Raw genomic sequence first — 25320 nt, forward strand, 5'->3', positions numbered from 1 at the left:
GTTTGTGGGATAGGGATCTGGCACCCAAATGGCTTCCGCAAACTCCCTCGTGCACTTCCCACAAAGCGTAGTCGGCTTCTGAGGGTCGGAGACATCTCAAGAGAGGCAAGGAGTACGATCTCTTGTACAATTTGCCCTCATAGAGGATGTACCGGGATGCCTGATTTCGGAGTTTCCGGGCCTCTTTCGCGTCTTGGGGGAGAATCCCATCTCTAAGATAGGTTATCAGCGGGTCGACCCAGCTGGGCTCGTGGTCAATATCCATTACGAGCTGCGGTTCTTCCGTACTTGGGTGCTTTAAAACTTCAAAGAGGACGCCCTTGGGCAATTCGGCCGGAGCCGATGTTGCTAGCTTGGAGAGAAAATCGGCTCTGGCATTCTCCGATCTTGGAATTTGCTTGATGTCGAAATTGTTGAAGGCGGGGGTGAATTCCTTCACCTTCTCAAGATATTTGGCCATACTGTCCTCCCGCGCTTCAAAGCTCCCGCTGACTTGTCCCATTATAAGTTGGGAATCGCTGTGCACCCGGAGTTGGTTTATTCCAAGCTCCTTAGCGACCCTCAATCCTGCGATTAGAGCTTCATATTCTGCTCCATTGTTTGTTGCGGAGAATCCGAAACGCAGAGCGTACTCCGCAACGACTCCCTCCGGGCTGGTCAAGATCAGGCCTGCACCAGCGCCCACCATGTTGGAAGATCCGTCCACGTGGAGGGTCCAAAAGCCATCGAAGGAACTGGCTTCTTCGTCGGAGGAGTCCGGTTGAGTCTTCAGGTCGTCAATTTTGCTTTGCTCAGGTTCGGCCTCCTCAGGGACGGTGCATTCTACTATGAAATCCGCCAATACCTGGGCCTTTATTGCCGGCCTAGGCTGGTAGTTGGTGTCGAATTCTGTGAGCTCGATTGCCTATTTCGCCATTCTCCCAGAAATATCAGCTCGGTGCAAAACCGCTTTGATCGGTTGGTCGGTGAGCAACGTCACCGTGTGCCCTTGAAGGTAAGGTCGGAGTCTCCGAGCTGCAATCAACAAAGCGTAGGTCAGTTTCTCTAATTTAGTATACCTGGTCTCGGCGTCCCTTAGCACGCGGCTAATGTAGTAGACCGGCCACTGGATTTTTATTTCTTCTTTGACAAGGACTGCCGCGAGGGATGTGGGAGAGACTGCCAGGTACAAAAATAACTCCTCCCCAGGTTCGGGCTTTGCCAGTAGTGGAGGTGAGCTAAGGTAGCTCTTTAATTCCTCGAATGCCTGTTGACATTCAGGGGTCCAACAGAAGTTCTTCGGCTGTTTGAGGGTTTGGAAGAAGGGCAAACATCGCTCAGCCGACCTCGCGATAAAGCGATTAAGAGCTGCGATCCTCCCAGTGAGGCACTGAACCTCCTTGATCGACCGCGGGGCGGCCATCTCCTGGATGGCGCGAATTTTCTCCGGATTGGCCTCAATCCCACGCCCCGACACCATGAAGCCCAGGAACTTTCCTGAGGTTACCCCAAAAGCACATTTGGTCGGGTTCAGCTTCATTCTGTATTTTCGAAGAGCGCCAAAAGCTTCCTCGAGGTCGGCAACATGATTTCCGAAAGATCTACTTTTCACGAGCATATCGTCCACGTACACCTCCATGTTTCGGCCGATTTGTTCTTTGAAGATTTTATTTACCAACCGCTGATAGGTTGCGCCTGCGTTCTTGAGGCCGAACGGTATAACCCTGTAGCAGTAAAGGCCGCGACTAGTGATAAAAGCAGTCTTTTCTTCATCTTCCGATGCCATCCTAATCTGGTTATAGCCGGAGAATGCATCCATAAAAGTGAGAAGCTCGTGGCCCGAGGTAGCGTCCACCAGTTGGTCGATCCTGGGCAGGGGTAGCGTCCTTTGGGCAAGCTTTATTCAGCTTTTTGAAGTCGATACACATCCTCCACTTGCCGTTTGCTTTCTTGACCAAGACAACATTGGAGATCCACTCTGGATAATTGACCTCCTTGATGAATCCGGCCTTGAGAAGTTTATCCACTTCCTCGGCTATCGCCTTCTGCCTCTCTGGGGCATGACTCCGGATTTTTTCTTTTGTTGGCCGATGTTTAGGATCGACCGCCAGATGATGTTCCATGACCTCTGTTTCGATCCCCGGCATATCCGCCGGGACCCATGCGAAAACGTCCGCATTTCTTCGGAGAAAGTCCACGAGATGCGTCCGCACCTCCTCCTCCAGGTTGGAGCCAATCAACACCACGTGCTCCGCATTCCCATCATTCAAAGGAATTGGTATTAGGTCCTCGATTGGGCCGCCCCTCTCTTCAGTGAGGTCGTCGCGCGCATCCAACCCTTCGACTGGACAAAGGTCCGCTTGATCGCTTCTTTGCAGGGCAATATTGTAGCAGTGCCTGGCCAGCGCCTGGTCTCCCCGAGCTTCTTCAATCCCTTTGTCAGTGGGGAACTTCAACTTCAAATGATAGGTTGAAACAACGGCTCTGAGGGCATTGAGGCCGGGACGGCCAAGAATTGCATTGTAGGCAGATGGCGCCTTTACCACCAGGAAATTCACCAGAGCCCTGGACTGCTTTGGATGCTGACCCGCGGTCACAGTTAGAGCTATCGTTCCTTCCGTAGGAACGGCGTCACCAGTAAACCCTATCAAGGGGGAGCACATCGGCCTTAGATGACCGCCAAGAGTGGTCATTCTTGAAAAGGCGTTGTAGAACAAGATGTCAGCCGAACTTCCGTTGTCGACGAGAACGCGACGGACATCATAATTTGCTATGTTCAAGGAAACTACGACCGCGTCGTTGTGAGGGAATTGGACTCCCTGGACGTCTTCTTCAGTGAAGGCTATGGGTTCCTCGACTTTTTGCCTCTTGGGGGTGCAGCTGATTTGCCGATCGCCTCCTGCTGGGATTCCCCCGAGACGACATTAACGGAATCCCGCGGAGACTGGTCGCCCGACCACCCTTTATCGGCGGTCATAGCCAGAGGTAGTTGTGCAGAAACCCCGCGAGAAGGCATCGGACAGGGAAAGGAGGCTTGGGTGCCGGAAAGGATGGCCGGAAGCGGATCCGTTGAGCGCTCCTTTAAGAACAAGGGTGCTGCGAAGATTCGCGCCCTTCTTCTAGCGCCAATCCTGTTGGTGCAGAAATCCGTCTGCGCTGGAGAAGCTGGAGTTGAGGAAGCCGCGGTCGCCGCCGGGACCTGCAAGGGAAGTCTAAACCGGAGGTGGGGTTGCTCCGGCAAGACCCTCCGACGCTCAAGTCAGTTCTCTGCCTCAACAAGAATGGAGTGCTCGAACGGAGAATTTAGCAGAGTTTTGAGATAAGGCAAAAGAGAGCTTAAAAAATAACGTATCTGAGTCCTCTTTTATAGGTAGAGGGGGCAACGGAATGATGGTGACACCTGCAACCGTCTGGTAGTGGGCCGCCCACGGTCAGGGAAATTAATTGCGGAGAGTGGTGGGGTAGACTTGTGGCTATTGTCATAGTCTGTCACGTATGGCCTGTTGCGGATAGTGGGGCGGCGTCCGTTGCCGCTAGCTGTCAGTGAGTAGTGGGATCGTGCAGCACCTGCCGCAGGGAGCGGAACAGAATCGTGGCCGTTTGCTACAGCCTGTCAGGGAGTAATGGGTCCGCTGCTGGAGCCGCGTAGAATCCGCTGTAGGACCTGGAACAGGATCATGATTGTTGTCGCGACCTGCCGAGGGGGTGCGGATCTATCGATTGAGGTTCGGTCGCGGTTGGTGTCCGGCCTCCGTAGGAGCCCGGGCGGAACCGCTCTGATGTCGGAGGTGGAGCCCGGCTCCCGTAGGAGTCCGGGCGGAGCCGTTCTGATGTCGGAGGTGGAGCCCGGCTCCCGTAGGAGTCCGGGCGGAGCCGTTCTGATGTCGGTGGTGGAGCCCGGCTCCCGTAGGAGTCCGGGCGGAGCCGTTCTGATGTCGGAGGTGGAGCCCGGCTGGAGCCGTTCTGATGTCGGAGGTGGAAAGATCTCGTAGGAGCCCGGCTCCCGTAGGAGTCCGGACGGAGCTGCTGCAAACAAAGTCAAGGGTGAAGTCCGGCTCTGATAGGAGTCCGGATTGAGCTTACCAGCGATTGATATTGAGAGCGGAGCCCGGCTCTCGTAGGAGTCCGGGCGGAGCTGTTTTGATGTTGGCGGCGGAGCCCGGCTCCCGTAGGAGTCCGGGCGGAGCAGCGCTTGCTGAGGGCGGTGGAGCCCGGCTCCCGTAGGAGTCCGGGCGGAGCTGTGCTGATGCCGTCGGTGGAACCCGGCTCCCGTAGGAGTCCGGGCGGAGCCTTTCTGATGTCGGAAGTGGAGCCCGGCTCCCGTAGGAGTCCGGGCGGAGCCTTTCTGATGTCAGAGGTGGAGCCCGGCTCCCGTAGGAGTCCGGGCGGAGCCTTTCTGATGGGAATTTCGGCCGCGGATATTTTATACCCAACAATATTATTATATTTTTATAATTAAATTTTATTTATATAAATAATTAAAAATATTAAATAATATTATGAATTTAAATAAATATTATTTTATTATTTATATATAATTTTTTTAATTTAATTAAATTTAAAATAAATTTATTTTTATATATTCATCGTCGTGCAACGTACCCGTCTTTGGCTAGATCTAAGTATAGCAAGGAAAAAAAAAAAAAAAAAAAAGATGGTGATGAACGCCTATGTCATGCTCGAACCATACGTATTGCTTTTATGCTGTCATCGGACATCTTAAAAAATCTACATCTCTATTCTATTTTCACCTTATAATTTTTTTAATTAATTTTTTTAATCTTCTCCATTCATCTATCCGTCTATTTACGAGATGAGCGGATAGATGGAGTCCGGAGCTATCCTACCGCGCCATGTGTCTCTCTACGATGATTTTTTCCCACCCCCCCCCCCAACCTCCCAAGCAGCGGCAGCGCCGTTTATTTTATTTTTATTTTTTTGCTTGGAACCTCTCCCGAGCCCTTGCGGACGGCCACCTCCTCCCCGCTCTGCTCGCCGTCACCTTCCGTCGGTCTCCACCGTCGCCTCCTCCCCATCATCACAGGCGTCGGCCTTCCGCTTCAAGGGTGCTTTTCTTCACACAGATCTCCGAAAAAGAGAGACGCCGACTTCTTCCCTTCTCTCTTCGCCGCCACCTCCCACCGGTCTCCACCGTCGTCTTCGTCACCGGCGTCGGCCTTCCCCCCGATCTCCTTCAGGTGCTTTGCTCCCCACAGATCTCCAAAAAAGAGAAAAAAATGAAAAGAAAAAGAAGGGAAAAGGTCTTGCCTTTTAATTTTTCCACTTTTTTTCGTTGATTTTTGCTATGTTTTCCTCTGGTTTTTCCTCCACTTTTTCCACTCTGAGTCTCAATCGGGATACTCGGAATGATGTTTGCGAATCCGGGTTTCGGTTTGGAACCAGAAACCCCAAAACCTGCCCCTTTCGTCTTCCTCTTCCTCCCGATTCAAGCGGCGGAGGCGGCAGAAGCTGGATGCCGGCTCCTCAGCTAATTCTCATTGGTGGCCTACCAACGGGTCCTCAACTGGTGGCTGCTGGCCTAGATCATCATCTCGACCGCCAATTTGCCCACGATTGGGAGACTTGATGAGAGATCGGTGGTGGAAAAGAGGAAGGAAGTTCTGACTTATATTCACATTTGAGTATCTTAGATTTCCTTGTATCTTCACAATTCCTTTTTTTTTCATACCTTTCTGGTCAGATAGATATTTTAAAAGAGCTTCCACATGTGATTAAGCAAAACTTTTACCTGTTTCTTCTAAGAAGGTCATGACTGTCAGTTGATGACATATTGCCTTGTGAACTGGTTTTCTCAATCCGGTCAGTTATATGACAAACCATGACAGATGACACCTCCTAGGAATTATAAATGTGTTATTATCCTAGTCTGGCAGGCTTAAAGGGCCTGAATGGGGAAGTTTAGATGATGGCTAGGGGTTTTTTCTGAGCTGAATCCAGAAAGTAGGATTGTTCACTAAACATTTTGCATTGCATTTGTGTCAGAAGCATAACTTACCCAATTAGTTTAAGCATAAATCAATCAATTTATTTTTTTAGAAAAGTAAAAACTATGAATTCAAAGACAAAGATACATGGTGATGAGATATTAGAGAAAATTGAAAAAATTAATATGTAATAACTTATAGTTTAAATCACCAAATGTTTTATTAGCTGTTTGATGAAGGGTTTACTCTATAGCAATAATGTGTGGATATACAATAACTATATCTACATTTGTTGTATGCTAGTTATAATGCATATGAATTAGATATACATGGTTGCTAAAAAAAAAAAATGTTCAAGATAATTTTATGAAACTTTTAGCACTAAGAAGACATCAGAATAATTAATATATACTAAGATAAATTTTTTTTCAAAAATTTTTGAAATCATTTTTATATAAAATATCTAGCAAATTTTAAATATTTAATTAGAATTCTTGTAGAAATATTTTGAATCTTCGTAATCCAGTTAGGATTATTTTGAAATTGAAATTATGTAAAGTAAGTTATTTTTTATATAATTTTTTAAAGTTTTTTCTACCATATTGGATCTCACATATAAGCTTCCAAAGCACGCATTCTACTATTTAAGATATAACTGCAGTCTGTTCCCTTCCAGCAGCCCTATAATCTTGAGGGGATGATCACTTGATACGATCCAATCCCAATGTACCCTCTGTGAAGTTAGACAAGAAGAGAAATCAAGGAAGCGGAGAGCTAAAAACCTAAACCCTAATCTTTCACCATTGATTGAAGAAGGTGAAGATGCCGGAGGTGCGGATTGTGGCGAAGAATTTCATGGACATGGTGGCAGCACTGCCGGCCATGAAACTCGACAAGCTCTATGGCAGCACCTTCATCTGTGAAGCCGTCCTCAGGTACTCGCATTCCTCTACTTTCTTCTTGCTTGGATTTTCATTCCTTTGTCAAGATTGAAGCGTTCTTGGAGAAAGAGTCGCCACTGATTTTCTTCACTAAAATTGCCCTTTTTGAGGTCCTGGAGCATCCAGGTTTTATGAAAAAGAATGTAGTGATTCGTGTATGGTTATTTATGCAGTCGTAAGGAATGAGGAATTTGATAGCAAGGGTATCAGTGGGTCTGGAGTTTCTTGATCCTGAAGATTTTCTTCGAAACTAGGGTTATGGGGATATTGATCGTGTTATTTTTGGGACTATTCGTTATCATAACATGCATGTGTGTGGATAAAGTTACCAAGAGTTGTGAGTGTGAGCAAGATGCGCTTCACTACATGTCTTCACGAGTTTCTCAGGAAGTTTCTCTATTTATCTATTTAAATGTTTGTACGCATTTGGTTGTCATGATAAATGCTATAACTGCTCCCATAAAGATAGGAAGGAATGGTGGTTGAGGTGTCGAAGTTTCTACAACCTGGCAATCCTCCATCAGAAGTGTATTTACAAAGGATTAGTAGTTAAAGCAAACATGATTGGACATTTGAAATGTTTCCTTAACAAGAAACATCATCATCATGTCTTTAAGAGTGTAATTGTTTGTTTTCCTGGATTCATAAAATCAGTTGATTCTGTAAGTTCTCATTTGGGTGTTTGGGAGCATATTTGTCAAGTAACTTGTGAAACTTACGGTATAGCCTCTTACTCATAAGAGGTGACTTTAGCCAATGAGGTTCAGAAGTCACTTCCAGGAGGTTGGAAGCAGCCATGGCTGATGAGGTGCAGCTCAATAAAATATAAGTCTTGGTGTCATTTCTCAAGGTATCTTCCTTGTAAAACGGCTTTGTGCCAATGATGAATATTTAACTTCTTAATTCAAATTATGATTTTTATTTAAACCTAAGTTGCATTCTTTTTATTTCCCTCCTTCCGAGACTTGTTATTTTCTTCATCTTCTGAAGTTCAAACTAGAGCTTCTAATTTTGGCATGGATGTTACCAAAAGTTTTTGCTCAGTTCCTTATTTTTAGGCGAACATCAAACTGAGTCTGATGTTCTTTTGTGCCAAGGTCTTTGCCTCCTCTGGCTAAGAAGTATGTTTTGCAAATGCTATTCGTTGATTCCCCTGTAACAGCCAAGTCAATGGAAGAATGGCTCCTTGCCGATGGATATTCCAAGCACAAAGTGTCAATTGATCGGTTACTTCAGCTGAGAGTCTTCCTTGAAGTCAATGATAGGTACAGTACATCTAATTCTTGAAAATTCATTCTATGTCATTATTCAAACCATAATTGAAAGTTACTCCATATCCTCAAGTTGCCACTATTTCTAAGGGCAAGATGTACAATCATTATTAGATTTGTGGCTCTGCAATTCTTGTAGAAAAAAAATGCTTTATGTGTAATGAATAATTTATTTGCATTCACAAATATTCAATCTAAATAAGTAATTTTATCATCTGTGTTGAACACCGGAAACTTTACTGTGCAGAGTGAAATACTTGTTGTTACTCAGATATTGTACATGGGGCATCATTTCTGCTCTAGAGTCCGACACTGATTCCTGGTCTTGCTTTCTAATGGAAACATTTCATTCTTTTGCATCAGTTGTATTCAATTGTATTTCTATCAAGACTATGTATAATGCAATGTAATATTGATTTTGAGATAGAAAAGCTTATTAGAAATATTTCGTTCTTTTGTATTTCTATCAAGACTATGTATAATGCAATGTGACATTGATTTGAAATAGAAAAGCTTATTAGAACTACCAAAAGAATAATGTCAGGCATTGGAACTCGGCATCAAGTTACCATTGAAGGAGGAGAGTTTGATAGATCTACCATAAATATGCATATACATATGCTTCTTCCCAATGCTTTTTTTACCTTTTTCTAAACAATAAAAACTGGTGCATGTTACATGAAAACAAATTAAAGTGTTCTTTCTTTTTCTCTTTTCTTATATTCTTTTCAAGTATATATTAGCTTTTGAGTGTCTTGGTTGCGGAGAATCCTGAAATATTGAAATGAATCCAAGTGCCAATACATTTTCACCTATAAAACTAGCCATGTAAGTTTGTGCAACATATACATAACACAAAAATACTCTGTGCAGATGGTTTCTTGGTATTCCTGGTTTTCCAATTTGGAATTTGTTGTATTCTCGCTCCTGCACCTGAATTTGCTCACTCTTCCTTTGCATCTGGCATTAGGGTAATACTTATCGTCACGTCATATAATCAGTTACAATGTGCATAAATTGATTAATTAAGGGATAGTTTTTGCCAACATCAGATTAATGCAATTTTTTTTTTCTAAATCTATCACAATGTATTGACAGAAAAAAGGAGACCAGTTACAAGATGAACACGAAGTTCCAGAGTAATATGCAAAAATACTTGGTATTTGGGTAAGTTACTGTGGATGTTGCATTTTTTTAATATCAAGCTTGATTTTTGTACATAGTTTCAATGCTGAAGACTTGTATATTGAACATTTTGTAGCTGACTAGTTGTTGCTTGTTAATAAAATAGGTAGATTTGAATGTTTGTTAATATTGTTTTGCACTCAAAATATATGATGCACTCATCCGCTTTTTGAAGCATGAGAATCAGCTTCATATGTTTATATTTCTACATCCAATAGTTAGCATTCGAAGTGACCTTTATACATGTACATTGAATCTTTAGTAAAAAGCTCAATAGTTTCAAGCAACAACTTTCCTTAACCGGGGGGGAGGGGGTGGGGGGGGAGGAAAAGCAGCAACTCTGCATAATTTTCATGTAATAAACTAGCTTATAACCTCATGCCATGCATGGGATGCAATTTTTTTTTAAAAAAAATATTTTATTTTATTTATCTAGTCTATTATATCTATTCTATATGTATTTGAAATATAATTAAAATAATAAAAAAATTGATCATATAATCCACTGATCGGGGAACTTCTCGTTGTGAAATCTGGACCACATCTTGAGCTTTCTAGACAAATACATATGGAAATTGAAAGAGAAAAAACCAAAACCCTATATCAAGGGATTCACTAAGGAGAAGCGAGCTGCCCTTCGGGCTCCCACGGCTAGCACTGGGAGCAGACAGAGCAAAGCAGGACCGAAGGGGGGGAGAGAGAGAATAAGAAAGAGAGGCAGAGGGCATACTTGGTGCAGTTGGTCGTCTTCCACCGTCCACCATCTATCGTCCTTCATTGGTGCTATGGAGGAAGAGGAAGAGCTTGTGATGGCAATGATAACGATGATGCATCATGGGAGAGGAGGGATTTCTGAGTAAGTGAGCCAGAAATTGAAACCTAATTACCTAATCTGGAGGAAGATGAGTCCCGATCAGACTCATCCTTCCATCATATTTTTTTTTTCAAAATAAGGATTTTGTTGTATTGTCGCGGTGAGGCTTACATGTGTCAAATGGAGGTTGTGCCAACGCAGAAGCCTGCACCACCTCTAAAATTGAGAATTCGACTATAGAAACTACCATCACCATACAATCACATATTAGAAAAGATTTCATTTGTCGCAATAGAATTTTATGTGCACCTTTTGATATGCTATAATATATTTTGCAATACCTCCACCATACATAATTTATAAAACGTATTAGAATAAAAATATGATAAAGAAGATGAATTTTTAGAAACATACATTGCAAGAAGTTTTTGGAGTATAAGATGACCAATAAAAAATTAATTTTGCAACAAATTTATTAATTGTTAGTATTGGTTCACAATATAAGCTTAAAAAAATAAATTTTGATGAGAAATTCTTGATAGTTGCAAATTCTTCCTAAATGACCTCCTAAGTAAAAATCTTTGCACTTAAATAGTTCATTGAAGATGCCATTTGACAGGTTGATAGGTATAAGCTCTTGAATGATTATCGACCAACACAAAGCAAGCATAATCAATGGAGTCTAAATTAGTGGGCCGAGAGGCCACCTAGGCTGGGTTGGATTTTTAAACCTCCATCCCGATTATTGAACCCGACAACAGCTGGAGACAGCCTGTTAGCAACCCAACTGCTCTCCCCTCCTTCACCCTCCACCCCAATCCCTGGCCTTCCACCCCAATCCCTGGCCTTTTCTTTGTTTTTTTCATAATTGCATTCTTTCTCCATGCCGCCTTGTAGAAGAGGGAACTAGACTCTTTGAGCCAACGATGGAACAGAAAGACCATCAGCTATGTTCTCTTTTCTTGCCTTCCGATATTCATCGTGCAATTTGTCCTCATTTTAGTTGGACCCATGTTTAATAATGAGAAGAATGGCAGAGTGGAGCAAATCAAAATGCTCCCCGTTTCAATTCAAGGTAGCAACCTGAGCCCTCTTAATCCCCAAACCACCTTTCCCCCCACATCACACCAAATCCTCTCCCTAACAACCAAACCCTTGTTTGTCTTCTCCAAACCCAACCCCATTCCTCTCATCCTCTCATCTTCCTCTCCCCACATAACCTCCACTCTTTTTGAGAGACTCACCCCCTCTGCCAATCCGCATTAGCTGCTGACGGAAGCCCTTGAGACCTCCTCCGATGCCAACCAACCCAGAGGTAAAAAGAAGCCCTGAAGAAGAACATCGGGCTCGTGCTGAATCGGGTGATAGCGGGCTATAGGAGGATCTTGCTGAGCCCCTACTACTTCCGCATGAGAGTTGCGACGTGGCAGACGAAGGCCTCTGCATTGTTGCAACGTGGCAAATGGAAGCCCTACCAACGTAGAGGCCTCCATTTTAATATATATATATATATATATATATTAGATTGCTGAAAATGTTCACGCACCCAAATTTTCTTTTGCTATGGGAAGGGGGCCATTGACACACATTTGTCACGCCTTTTGGGCCTGTTCTTATTTTTAGCTATCCTGGCCATAGTGAACTGTTACAGTCTGTTTTCCTGTTACATAACTTCCTTGAAAATCATAAAATTTTAGATTGATGATGATCCACACATGATCGGCATAGATTTTCCATTCTCTTTTTAGCTTAAAATTTAATGGTTAATAAAGGTTTACAGCTTCTACTGTTAAGATCAAACTAGAGGTTGAGATAATTACTCAAGAAGTGGACAACAAGAATGGTATGTTGATGAGTTCCTACAGATTCACTTTGAAACACCTTTAGGTGGAAGTGCTTCCTATTTCGAAATAGGAGCTCTGTGAGGAACCAGCGTCCAAACAGAGGGTCAGTATTTTGATGGAAAACCTGCCTTTTTTTTTTTTAATGCCATTTCATTCGTCAAGACATCTTGTATCCCGTGACACCTATTGCTTCTCCATTGGTGAAAAAAATCTATGGCTTCACAAAGAAGAGGGGGGGGGGGGTATATTGAGATATATTTAATTGTGTGGCAGTAGCTTAGGTTGTCCGGTTACAAGGTGCAAACTTCCTGTGCTTATGAGACACAGCAATAGTTGTGGACTTGTACAAATATATGCAGATGTATGATGACACTGTCTCTAACAAATTCAAGCTTTTATTTTGTCAGAAAGGATGACATTGTTATTCTTCTTTATTCGTGTATCTAATACCCTTACGAAGTAGTAGCATCATAATATATATGGTCTTCAATAAGATTGTCATATATATTTTAGCAATACCAACCTAAGCTTTTGCATACTCTGAAAATCATAATCTTCAATATGGTAAATCTTTATTTTAATTTGCATGTTTATAATTGCAGTGGAACTTTACCGAGAGAGCCAATGCCCTTAAGTGTCACTGTGAGATTGCCAACGTTGGAGGATCTAGAGGCCTACGCTCTAGAACAATGGGAGGTTGCTACTCTGGCACTAGGTTTTCTTAAATTGTTTGTTACCATGTATGTCTAACAGTAGTGTTTTGTATTGTTTACTTGCTTTACCTATACCCATTTATGGATTAATGAAAATTATTCTCTGCTTCAAAAAATTCTGGGAGTTGCTTACAGTATTTTTCTGGATTCATCTCGTGGCAATTGCAGTGCTTCTTGTTGCAACTTATAAACTCAGCTCAAGCGGAAAGATTAACAAGCTTTAGTTCATCATTGATGAGAGTTTTCCAGCGAGGACTTTTGAGCGCAAGGTTCTTAATCTTTGATATCTCCTTTTTCTGATGCTGCATGTGCTCTGCAACATCTACAAGTATGCATTACATCTACAGATGAATTGAATACTTGCAAATGCTGATGTAACATATCTGCAGGGAAAATGAAGCTCCAAAGTTAACAGAGAATGGCTTCCAGTTCCTTGTATGTCTCTCTCTAAACTTTATTGGCATATTAGCATTTCACATTTTTTAGCTCCCGTTCTCTTCTTTAACAGCTGATGGATACAAATGCACAACTTTGGTACATAATAAGGGAATATATCTCTTCCTCTGAGGTATCAATTACATATTATGTATCTTCCCCCCAAAAACTCATTCATTTATTTATTTATCTCATAAAGTTTTCATTCAGAAGTTTTCTTTTATCATGGTATAGGATCGTGGAGTGGATCCAACGGATTTAATATGCTTTCTCCTTGAGCTTAGTTTTCATACCCTTGGAGAGGTATCAGATGAGTTTTCCTTAATTCTGAAACTATTTTCTAGAACAAACTTAGTTTTATTATTCATCATAAACAAATCAATAGCATAATAGCACATTTTCTTGATAATTTTTTCCTGCTAGTTCAGTGAATATCAATGAGCCTCTATAATCTTTTTTTTTGTCAGAATAATGAATTTTCACACTGTATAAATAAAACAAATATTTTTTGTGCGCAAAACTAAAAATATTCTAGCTAGGCATGCTCAAAAAGATGATCTTCTAGGTACGTTGCTGTTGTTTGGGATTTTCTCATTATTTTCAATTTTCATTTGTTAGTACATTTAACCTAGGCCTGCTGAACTCACTCTGCTAAGATATGGGACTTTGATATTGGCTAAGATATTTCAGCTTTGATGTTTATGGATATTCTTTTTGAATACCAAATCATATTGTTAAAAAAAAGAATATATCCAGCCAATATGGGCTTTGGCAATTGGGAACCATTGAGCTAGACCAGAAGGGGACAAAAAGAAGAAAAGTGCTATGCAGTTGTCCAGACAATTTATTTGCATTTTTGAAAAATTGTCTTCAGTTCATTATAGCTATTTTGTCTTTTTGGTATTACAAGTTCAATTTGATTAATTAGTAATGCTAATTTCTGTGATGCTATAGGCATATAATTTAAATACCCTAACTGATGTTCAAAAACATGCTATCAAAGACCTTGCAGACCTGGGATTAGTCAAACTTCAACAGGTGAATATGTTATTTGTCCATCTGATAAATCCTTCTGCTGGTAATAAGTTAACTTTATGAACCACATATTTGAACTCATAAATTTTCTTATGCTGCAGGGAAGAAAGGAAAGTTGGTTCATACCTACTAAGTTGGCTACTAATCTTTCAGTGAGCCTATCAGATTCATCATCACGCAAAGAGGTTTCATTTTCTATGACTTTGAAGAACATGCATGCTCTATTGTTATAGTCTTTTCAAGAAGAAAAAGAAGAATGGTACCACAATTCTTGACATGTAATAATTTATTAACAGAAAGTAAGAGTGTGGGTACAGCAGCAGCTCACAGACAAGAATCTGCAAAAGCAATACGGTTTTTATTAGGCAATACTATAGGGTTGTAGCCATAATCATCAAACCTTGTCATCTTGACATGGAATTGAGCATATTTTGCAATTATTTGCTACAGGCATGCATATATACCAGACGAGCAGGAGCTTCTCGGTACATGATTACTATATATAGCTAGTGTAGGTTGGTGAGCACTCTGTCAGCAACATTGTGATTGTTGCATGCCTGACAGAAAGTAACATAATTTTGTGGCCCTCATAATGCACGTCATTGTACACCAAACTTATGGAAATGAACAGGTGAGATTACCTGGGCAGCTGTACGAAAAGGTTATGAAAGATGTGCTTAGAAATGAATAAACTAAGGAGTAGTGTTGCAAAATTAAAGCATAAAAATGATGCCTAATTGATTGGAATGGTAAGGCATGTGGAGTGAAGTTTCAATGTGTAACTAGGTTTTCTTCCGAAGCATCTGGAAATAGGAGGGTCTAAGTTTCAATAAGTTTACAGTTTGCTATAAGTGGTGTAACTAGGTTTTCTTCCAAAGCATCTGGAAATAGGAGGGAAGACCTAATCTAACCTAACGGGAACTTCTGAATAGCCTTTATCAGGAAATATGTGAAAAAAGATTGTGAAGCCAATCTGAAGTAGTTGTCTGAATCTCATTGGTTATGGTTGTACCTGCTGTATCATCTCAAAGTTTATTAGTTCATGTTATTGATATTTTCAAGTTAGCATATTACATGATTTTTTAACATGGACATCTGTCATCTGCAAGATAATCTAGAGCTTGCTGTGATGAGTAGGTCAATTTTGGAGTTGGTTGCTTTTGAATGTCACTAAATAGATAGCAGTACATATGTAGTGGCTTTATTTTGTATGTTATCCTTTCACAGGGTTTTGTAGTTGTGGAGACAAACTTCAGGATGTATGCCTACTCTTCATCGAAATTACACTGTGAGATTCTACGCCTCTTTTCAAGGTACATGGGACTTTTCTTATATTTATTGGGGGCAATTTTTCAACCAAGGGTGCTTTTTTTAGTGTTAATGACCTTCTTTTGCATGTACAATGCATTGTGTGCACATAAAACATATCCTCTTATATCATGCCAGTCTTTTTAATGTGTACATTTGTGTGTGTGTGTGTGTGTGTCCATGTGCATGCCTATTGGTTAATTCTAAGCAAAACTTAGTTAACATTAACTTAGGTTTTTTGATCTCGCTAGCCTGTCAGTATATGTCACTGTTGTGAGCATTGCCAGTTAGGAATTTGAGGATCTTTTTGCCTTTAAAAGAGTATATACAGTATATTTTTATTGACTGGTGTTGGGGTAATTTTTAGTATTGTTAAACTGCAGGATTGAATATCAACTTCCTAACCTGATTGTTGGAGCTATAACAAAAGAAAGTCTCTATAATGCTTTTGAGAATGGCATTACTGCAGAGCAGGCAAGAATTACTGTTATCTGATAACCTTTCTATACCCTTGCAACCAAAGCAATATATGAACTTGTTGCTTAGCCCCTAATCCTCATGACTTGAGGAGTCTCCTGATTCCAACTGCATTGCTATGTCCCCTCTATTTGGTTGCAATTTTTTCTATATTTCTACTTTTCTAATTTGCTGTTATCCATTAGTTATGTTTTAGGTAGTTATGATTCCCTGAAAACCTGAAAACCAAAGAGATAAATAGGGTGACTTTATTATATTACTTTTTATTACAGATGGTATGAATAAAGATATCCAGTAATTGGGAAGTGCGAATCAAGTTTTTATATTTGTCTCATCTTCTTCACCACTTTTCTTTTAACCTGTCTTCTTTCAGATTATTTCTTTCCTTCAGCAGAATGTTCATCCTCGGGTCGCAACAAAGACACCAGCAGTCCCAGAGAACGTCACAGATCAGGTGCTTTTTCACAGTAAGAAAAAAAGAAAAGATTTTCAGTTAGAAACTGGGGTTTTCAAATGTGTAGTTAAACTTGTCAATATATTAAACCACATGATTCCTGGGAACTAAGAATGTCTCAAGTTTCCAGGTTGCTTCTTTTATTGTAGTAGACAAACATAGTTGCTTCCCTGAACCGTTCATGTGACAAACTGGAAGATATCATTCTGCAGATTAGATTGTGGGAAACTGATCGAAATAGGGTTGAGATGATTCCTTCACATCTTTATGAAGATTTTCCATCAAAGGTGACAATCTTAGCATGTTTCTTTGTGTATCTTGCATATGTCAAATTGACATGGCCATTTCTTTACCTTGGCATTTTCTTGACAAGTTCGGCATGTTAATTCATGTATCTTGCATATGTCAAATTGACATGGCCATTTCCTTACCTTGGCATTTTCTTCATACCTCTGCTGTTACTTAGATATACTATCCATATGCAGGACATCTTTGAAGCAGTATGCGACTTTGCAAGGGAGATTGGGGGATTGCTGTGGGAAGATTCAAAGAAGATGAGGTTAGTTGTCCGAGGGGAATACCACCAACACATGCGAGATTTTCTTCGTCATCAAAAGTAAAGATACAATTCCTTTCTTCTGTGAAGGAATTTGTTGAGAAGCCCATCAACAGAAATTTTGGTGAAAAGTAAATTTGTTTATAAGATTGAGAATCATTATATTATTGGTACATGAGATGTTTAAGATCTGCTTATGATTATTGTTCAGATCTGTGAATCCATTATCTGTCAAGCACGGGATGTATTCTTACTGTGTTTATTTTCATGCATTATGAGAATCTGTGTCCATGCGTCATGTCAATATCATGACAATTTTTGTCTACTATAAAGAGCCTATGCTCTGAATTCATGTTTGGTGCAAATTATATGACAAGTTTGCTTAACGCAGTGCAATTTATTTACAAGATGAAGGTACTGCTACCAGGAGGAGAGAGTGCAATGTTGTACATCTTGAAAAGTGAAATGCAGACTACTAGGCGTCTGTTGCTTTGTTTAAGGTTGACATTTAGTGCTGTTATCTTTTCCAGAGTTGCCAGCGAAATGAGTCATGCCGGGCTATTGACGGCCAAAAGAAAGTCATGAAATAAATTTGCAGGATATTGTTCGGGTAATGTGAAAAGAATGTTAAAAGAAGACGTGAAGAAAGCCAATGATGACTTTCCAAAATAAAACAACGGTAAGTTTAGAATTCAACAGATGGTTCATTCGCCACTAAAATGCTGCAAATATTTATAGTTGGATGACGTGCATTTATTAGGCCATTGATGTGCGATTCCTGTTTCCAAAGTTACCAGAAGCAGGATTATCCAAGTTAGAGCAAATTTTCAATCATGGAATTTTTATAGTAGCGTTGTTCATTTTGTTGCCTTCTCCCCTTTTAAATTTATTCTTTTTTTAATTATAATGAAGGGGTATTGAATGTGAATCTTGTCATTATAATTAGCAACATATAGAGTCCTTCCAAATTTCTCCCGAAAGTCTGATAGTTACAAAGTATGATGGATCGTGAGCTGAATCTTGTGGGCATATCAATTGAGATTTGCTTGTGTATTGGTTTTCCAATTAATTTGGAGCAAATTAGGTTAGGCTTGTTTTCTTTTACTCATTAAATCAGAAAATTGTGTAATTTTGTAGTCAACACATTTTACCATTTCTTTTTTTCTGTTGCATACACGATAATTAATTGTAGCCAAGCTATATGATTTCGCGTATCCTCAGCAAATGTATGATGAACTGTTTCCCCGTTGCATTTCATTGCATTTAATCTGCAATTACATTATTGACAATTTCCATGGCGTTGATACCAAGTCATTAGCCATTTGACTTCTGTGGGAAGAGCGGTGGATGGATGCAGGGGTGCTAGATGGTGCAATATTGAATGCTTAGGTTTTTGGCACTTAGTCTTTGATGCGTTAGAGCTCAAGGATGGGATTTGCAATGATGCCCACCTGTCTGACAATGCTAGATGGTACTGCAAACCAACATGCATCAGAAACTAGAAAAATTCAGTAAGGCTTTTATGGTCTATAAGTGCATCTGGGAAAAAACAAAATTCAGATGGATGCTGGTTATCAGCATGATGGCTATTCACAATAATCTACCAATGCTATTTCTTTCCATCATCATGCTTTCTAATAGAAGTAGCAAATCAGCAAACCTAGGCTCAGAATACATCTACGTTTCTCATCTACTTATGAACACAATGCAGCCTCATAAATGCGGGCCAAAAAGGTTCTCCTAAGCTCCCAGAGTTATGGATGTCAGTAATCGTAACAGTAAAACAGTGCATGCTTGTGGCGTGCAACATGCTGCATTCACAAGCCGTATAATACCATAATACCAGCAATGTAGAAAAGGCCAGTTAGAAAAATTTAACTGCACTGATATAATACAGCAACACAGTTAATGAATGGTTCAACTTATGGTCTTGGAGTTCCATGGTCAGCCACTGATGTAAGCTTTAGTCAGACAAGTTGTGAAAACCCCAGTTGAACAATAAAACGGGCCAGTCTGGGGATGCAGGAATATTGCAGGCTACCAGAGGATGGCATCCATATCGCATGCTTCCTGAAAGTGGTATATGGCATCAGATGAGAAAGTATACGGGAACTGCTATGCTGATGTGCAAGGTAAATCATCAGTTGTTGGAGTGGGCTTGACATCTGGTACTGCAGGTTTGGGTTTGCTCACAGTGGTCTGCTTTGGTGGCCTGTTTGGCCGAACCTGCTCAACCTTGTCATTGGGAATATCAAACTGCACGATGTCGAGCAATTGAACAAAATTAACCACATTTATAAGCAAGATGAAATAAAACTGTAACAGTTTAGTCCACAATCAATCATCCTCCGTGCGATCAAAACATAATCAAAATAATATCAGCAAGGAAAATGACGAGGATTTTTTTCATAAAATAATAATACCAGAAAAATCAAATAATATGTCGGGGTAATGCAAGCTCAACCTGGTTTTTCTTTTTGGTCTATACGATTTCTTTTCATACTGAAGGTACCATCAAGAACTTAGAGATATGAAATCGAGAATTAGTATAAATGGATGAGAGAAAAACGAAAACAGATATAAACTTCGAAACATTTTAGTAAAACCCTTCCACTGTAGTGGAGCTTTACAAATCATGTCTCGCAACTGATTCTGAAGCCTTTGAGTGGAATACGAGATCAAAAGCCCTTATCAACCAACACTTGTTCTGATCTTCTTTGAACACAAATGACCAGCATATGATGCACTTTGTCGGTTTCAACATAGCTTAAAGTCTGTGGAAGTCATCTCTTACCATTTTTTTCACATTTAATAAAATTCACATCATCATCCCCATGTTTGTATTCCATCTGATGCTGTGCACGCCACTTTAATATTGCCAACATCACAATTTTTGATACACATTAAATTTTGCTATAATCATCTTTGAAAACCACAAAAGGATGCTGCAACCGTAGATTCCTAAGGCATAGTCACCCTTATTGTTACATATTTGTTTATTTTGCTCACAATTTATAAAGCTCTCACAATCAAAAAGCAGGAACAAAAGTTTGGGTGCAGAAGATTTGACAAAGGGAATGATAAAATTTTGTTTTGTTTATGATTCAAAGCGTTATAGGGAATAGGAGTAGGAGCATGGTTTAGGAGTGGTTTTGTCATGGTAATTTAACAAACCCTGCTTCTAAGATGTGCGCTGTGCTTCAATCAGCATCCTGTCTCCTAGCTTGACGACCTTACTTGAAAAATACTTGTCCTTGGGCATCTTGATTAGGGATCCTTATTCAGTAGTTTATCATATACACTTTTTCCAAAGAAATAAATAGCTACATAGATAGGTAGGTAGGTAGTAAATAAAGTCCATCTGCTTCCAACACCATTTGCATAATTATAGAACGGCCTTCACCCCAACTTGCAGCATGCATTATATCCCCCAGCATTCAAATAGCATTCTTCAATCACTCAAAAGCACTCACCATTTACCATCTGCATTTAGGAGGGATTTTGCCTCATCAGTCATATATGCCTTTGTCATGCACAAAGTTCTCCTTATAATCTCCTTAGGTGAACATATTTATGTAAAAGAGGGAAGAAGAAATCCCTCCAGCAGCACTGGAGAAATTTATCAATCTGATTCCAGATTTACCATGAGCACTTAAACCCAGATACAACTGCTTAGCATAAATAAAACCAAGACCATGAGGCAAAACACACACAAACATCCCATCCATACCCTGCCCATCCTGTTTGTTTAAGCCATTGAAAGTCCCAAATTTCTTTTTGTCTCATCTTGGATGATAGTTAGACTTGTTTAAGTCTTCAAATTTGCCTTGATACGGTTTGATAAAGAATGTGAATGTATTTGGGTTATTATTTACAAATATCAACAGCAAATGATTGTTTTTCGGACTCAACCTTAAAAAATAAAAGGGCTCATGCAGCATATGAAGATCAACTTCAAAATACTCGAACAGCTTTCATTGATTGTCATAGCCAGAAATCACATCTAAAATATAAGAAAAAATTTTGACATAAAACTTTATCAAATAAGAGAATGCACCATATAAATTTTCCTAATACACTAACCTTGAAACCACAGCCAGAAACACAGGCATGGAAGCACTCCTGCATGCACAAAACAAGATATAGTACTTGATACAAATGAAAGATGCAAGCAGTAAAGTCACAACAGAATCAGCTGCTATGTCATGTCATAAGTTCCCTTGAAATAGCAGTAATATCTGAAAGCAGAGATACAGACCCATCTACTAGGTGTCAGAATCTTTTAAACTTTATAATATGATCATGCAAAGTTGCAAACAATCTTTATGGTCTTAAAAGGAGTCCAAGGTGTTCAATTACAAAGTAATACCGATGCTTCCTTTGCCTTGATGAATGAAAACAAAACATCCATTGGTCATGTATAAAGAACAGTGAAAAGAATACTAGTTTTATTAGAAAATCTAACATGCAAATATTCTGAAATTAAGATTTTTGATATCGTATATTTCTGAAGCCATCTGTGAGATCCCACCATCTAAAAGTAAATAAAGTCACCTAGATTAGGTCACTGACCCATTTACCAGATGACTTGACACTAGCAATCAAATTTCCATTTTGATCAAGCTGTTCTATACACCTACTTGAGGCCCTTATGAACTAAAATACCTTTGATGTGGTTCATGGAACCACTTAATCTTTTGTTACCTCATCTCTTAGAAAACACTTATTGTACTTATCCCTAGAAAAATTCTGTAGCCCTCCTTGTTTGCTAATTTTGTTTGTTTTCAATTCATTCCAAAAAGTAGCATTTCATCATCGATTACTTTCCAGTTTAAAACATTCTCTTATGCATTGGGCATTTTTTGGCATTTCACTAAATTGCTACTACCATTTTGTGGCCCTACAATTCTTGCCCCCTTCCCCTCCCCCACCCCAACCAAAAAAAAAAAAAAAAAAGATTAGGCCCTAAAGTTTTAATTTTGCAATGCTTTGCCTATCTTTGTTCATCCAATTATATTCTGACGTTTCACAACGATTGGAGGTTAGGAACTTTGGAACCAATTTATCGTGCTTCAAGTTGTATGTTTGAATTGCTAATAGGTTTATGAGATGCAAAATTGTGTTTCAGTACCACACATAAATGGCATGGTATTGTTGAAGGAAAGTCAATGCAAAAGCACATATAGTAGCAAGTACATACATGCGCGCATGATAGTTATTGTTTGAACTTTGAAGGGTTTCTTCCACCAAAATATCTAATTCAATTCGAAGTAGTCAGGTAAACCATATTATCATGTCAAGCAACATCATCGTGGATAATGTAAAATCCAGTCTGCAAAGAGAGAGGGAGACTCACCAAAGAATAATTGTCATCTCCTGGAGATCTGTCAATATAAGCACTCCATTGATGGTCCTTGAAAACTGGATCCTTATAGCAAATCTTTTTGCACTCTCCTAGACCTGAATATTTGAAAAGTAACCAAAAAAGGTCACCAGAAACAGAAGATAGAAAAAGAATTATTCAAAAAGAAAAGAATAAGTTGTATGTCGAAGATTAAAAAATAATAAAATCCGATCATATGCAGATGACATTCTTTTGTCAAATAGGAAACTAAACATTATTATTTGCTTTCAGCCATAACCTAGACCAATGATTTGAAAATAGGAGACATACAAAAAAGAAATATACAAAACTTTCCAGTTTACAAGGTGAAATGATAGTTTTTGGTAATGAAGTGGCAAAGATGCTAACTTGGAATCAAGATTTTAAATTCCATGGGATGGAGGTGTCAGTATCTCCAAGGAACAGGATGCCTACTATTCCATCTCATCCCAACAACAGTCCCGGACATGCATCCTGATAGATATCCTCCATCTCTCTCTCTCCTCCTTCCTTCCTTTCTTTTTTTTCCTTTCTTTCGTTTCTCTCTTTTTCTTCTATCTTCCTTTCTTTTCTTTTTCTTTCTTTTTTTATACCTTCCTTTCTTTCTTTTTATCTCTTTTCTTCTTTCCTTCCTTTCTTTTTTTCTCCCTTCCTTTCTTTCATTTTTCTTCTTCTTTTTTTCTTTGACTTTTTCCCTTTCTTCATCTTCCTTTCTTTCCTTTTTTTCCTCTCTCCCCGCATGGATGTGTTTTAGAGTCCTAACCCCATCCTGATCCCATTTTTTATAGAAACGGGACAGGAAGGTTGGGACACCCCCTATCCTATTGAGACTTGCTTAGAATATAAATGGAGAAAAAAATGATGCAAACATATTGAAGTTCTGACATTAAACCAAGACCTATGATTAAATCTCCCAAAATTGCTAAGTCCAAAACACTAGCTAGGCTTATGAATGTTTTAAAGCATATGTATAGCATATTCGCTTTTAGGGACACTATCTGTAGACTCTGTACAGATGGATTTTGATTTTCCTCATCAACTAGTTAAAGTTCATTATGATTTTTATGATAAACGATGAAGGATGAATTATGCCATGATGAGGTAGAATGTTTCCAAATGGTAGTGTCTTAACAAGGTTGCAGAAAAGGCTGTTCCTCCATCAGCCAATGCATCTATGGATTTGCTTGGGGCATTTGAAAGATGTATATCTCTTGTTCAATGAATTACTGAACTTACATTTCGCCAGAGTACCTCTGGTCAAAGAGATGATAAGTAGGAAAGTCTCTGCCCATCAACTAAAGGACAGCAAATCCCCATATTAATATCTATATGGAAACAAGTCTTCTCAGATAAAGGTATTGTTGACTAGTCTCTAACATGGAAATGATTTATCTCACAATCCATTGTGATCGCAATGGGAAGCAGGAGTGTGGGGCAGTGGGTGGGAGGTTGGATCTGATCCCACAACCCTGTGAATGGCACTTGATTCACAGGGGGCACTGGATAAGATCCAGCCCGTCCCATTCATCATCCTGTTCCCACTGCGATCACAATGAGTTGCAAGGTAAACCTGTTGCCTCTAACACTTAATATATTTCTTCATGGGAATGAATACATTCCAAATTTCAGTACTCTTATTATATGGTATAGGAAGACAATTGTCATTTTTTCTAAAGTACAGGCACTTCAAGACAACTTAAAACTTCCTATCCAACACTAGAAATAAAATTTGCTGGCATTTTCACATAAACAATAAATATTACAGAAAAGGGAATGACAAATAATTGTATTCATGTGTTCTAAGAAAAGCAAATGCCTAAACCTACATGCATGTGTAGGTGAATCCGATGGTGTGTGTAGGCGGCTTTCACCTCATGCACAAGTACATCCAGCAGCTCTCTCTATTCTTTCCTCCTTAAGCTAAGTTCCTCACTTTAGGTTATAGTACCCAATTCAAAGAAATTCACTCTAAAGTCCAGTCCATATCTTTATCTGCTTATAACAGATAGCCAATGTCTACAAAACTACAAATCCCATAAAATATAGTTTTTCAAGAATGGGTTCCATAACACCAAAATAAAGTAATAAAACTAAAAAATATATTCAAATATTGAGAACAAGATTTTGAGAATGCAAAGAGTGTGACTTTTACATTCTTCCCAGGTCTCGCCATCAGTATCACAACCCTTCTTGCAGAAAACTCTCCCTGCATAAGCAACTCAAGATCATTTTTTCTTAAAAAAAAAAAAAAAAGTATACTCGTAATATTCTAAACAAGAACTGATTTGGTATACAAAGCCACATTCTAATTCAGTCTAATGTACTGCACAAGCAACCAAATGGGATTGAATAGCGAAAGCCTAAAGATGAAATGAGTTACTCCCTTTCTTGCCCTAAATTTCACAACTTGGTAAATTACCGAGATTCCAAGAGCTAGAAAGAGCACAAGATATTCTCCCGGGATATTTCCATTCCGAGTCAACGCCAACATGGAAATTCTTTTTCTAATTCTTACGATTTCATACGAGAATTTTAAAAATTGGTCGAAATATTTCTTTTAAGCCAAAAGAAAAAAAAAAAGCCTCCGTTCCTCTGATTCAATTAAAGAGAATTTTGATCCAAAGAAGAACAAGAAGAGAAAGTGAGAGAGGAGGGCGAACATGGAATTTGGACGAGATTGGCGTATTTCTTCGTGCAGAGGCTCCCACAAGGCGGAGTCCATTCCTTCGGCAACATCCCTTCGTCGCCACCGCTACCGCCGTCACCGTCACCGCAGCCGCAGCCGCCGCCGCTGCCGGTTCGCCGTCTATTGGGTCAGGTCCTCTAGCCCTCGGCTCCTCTTTCGTTCCTATCTCTAGAGAAGAAATGGAGAACAACAGGAGAGAGGAGGGGAAGAATATTTTCAAAGGTCCCTAACTGCATCTTTATTATTTAAAAGTCCCTAAAGGACAAATCTTAAAGAAGTCGGCGAATTGTTAGT

The 25320-nt window shown here is 39.9% G+C and overlaps 2 protein-coding genes across 13 annotated transcripts; one reads left to right on the forward strand and one right to left on the reverse strand.

The window, feature by feature from the left end:
* Positions 1 to 4882: 4882 nt before the first annotated feature.
* LOC140850836 (general transcription and DNA repair factor IIH subunit TFB2-like) lies at positions 4883 to 17309 on the forward strand. 10 transcript variants are annotated; one of them, XR_012137449.1, is made up of 16 exons: positions 4883 to 5177; positions 6604 to 6859; positions 7963 to 8130; positions 9235 to 9303; positions 12582 to 12675; positions 12861 to 12961; positions 13082 to 13127; positions 13201 to 13260; positions 13362 to 13430; positions 14082 to 14165; positions 14264 to 14347; positions 15390 to 15475; positions 15854 to 15944; positions 16321 to 16414; positions 16614 to 16688; positions 16887 to 16951. XR_012137449.1 is itself a non-coding variant. In XM_073249963.1 (16 exons), exons 2-16 carry the CDS (start codon positions 6747 to 6749, stop codon positions 17019 to 17021), a joined length of 1356 nt encoding a protein of 451 aa, XP_073106064.1. In that variant the 5' UTR covers positions 4883 to 5177; positions 6601 to 6746; the 3' UTR covers positions 17022 to 17309. The 10 variants fall into 10 exon arrangements, 9 of the variants coding, with proteins under 9 accessions (XP_073106064.1, XP_073106063.1, XP_073106065.1 ...); XM_073249963.1 differs by having other exon boundaries at positions 6601 to 6859; positions 16321 to 16401; positions 16887 to 17309; XM_073249962.1 differs by having other exon boundaries at positions 16321 to 16401; positions 16887 to 17309.
* A 1383-nt stretch (positions 17310 to 18692) lies between these two features.
* On the reverse strand, positions 18693 to 25233 carry LOC105059005 (uncharacterized). Of its 3 annotated transcripts, XM_010942121.4 has the most exons (5): positions 25001 to 25228; positions 24493 to 24546; positions 22314 to 22417; positions 21041 to 21079; positions 18693 to 19213 (listed from the first exon to the last, which is right to left on the reverse strand). In XM_010942121.4, the coding sequence occupies exons 1-5, from the start codon at positions 25074 to 25076 to the stop codon at positions 19073 to 19075; spliced, it is 414 nt and encodes a 137-aa protein (XP_010940423.1). In that variant the 5' UTR covers positions 25077 to 25228; the 3' UTR covers positions 18693 to 19072. The 3 variants fall into 3 exon arrangements, with proteins under 3 accessions (XP_010940423.1, XP_010940424.1, XP_010940426.1); XM_010942122.4 differs by lacking the exon at positions 21041 to 21079 and having other exon boundaries at positions 25001 to 25233; XM_010942124.4 differs by lacking the exon at positions 24493 to 24546 and having other exon boundaries at positions 25001 to 25229.
* Between the last annotated feature and the right edge of the window lie 87 nt (positions 25234 to 25320).

The sequence above is a fragment of the Elaeis guineensis genome, chromosome 16, assembly GCF_000442705.2.
Source record: "Elaeis guineensis isolate ETL-2024a chromosome 16, EG11, whole genome shotgun sequence".
In the NCBI taxonomy this organism is placed as follows: Eukaryota; Viridiplantae; Streptophyta; class Magnoliopsida; order Arecales; family Arecaceae; genus Elaeis; species Elaeis guineensis.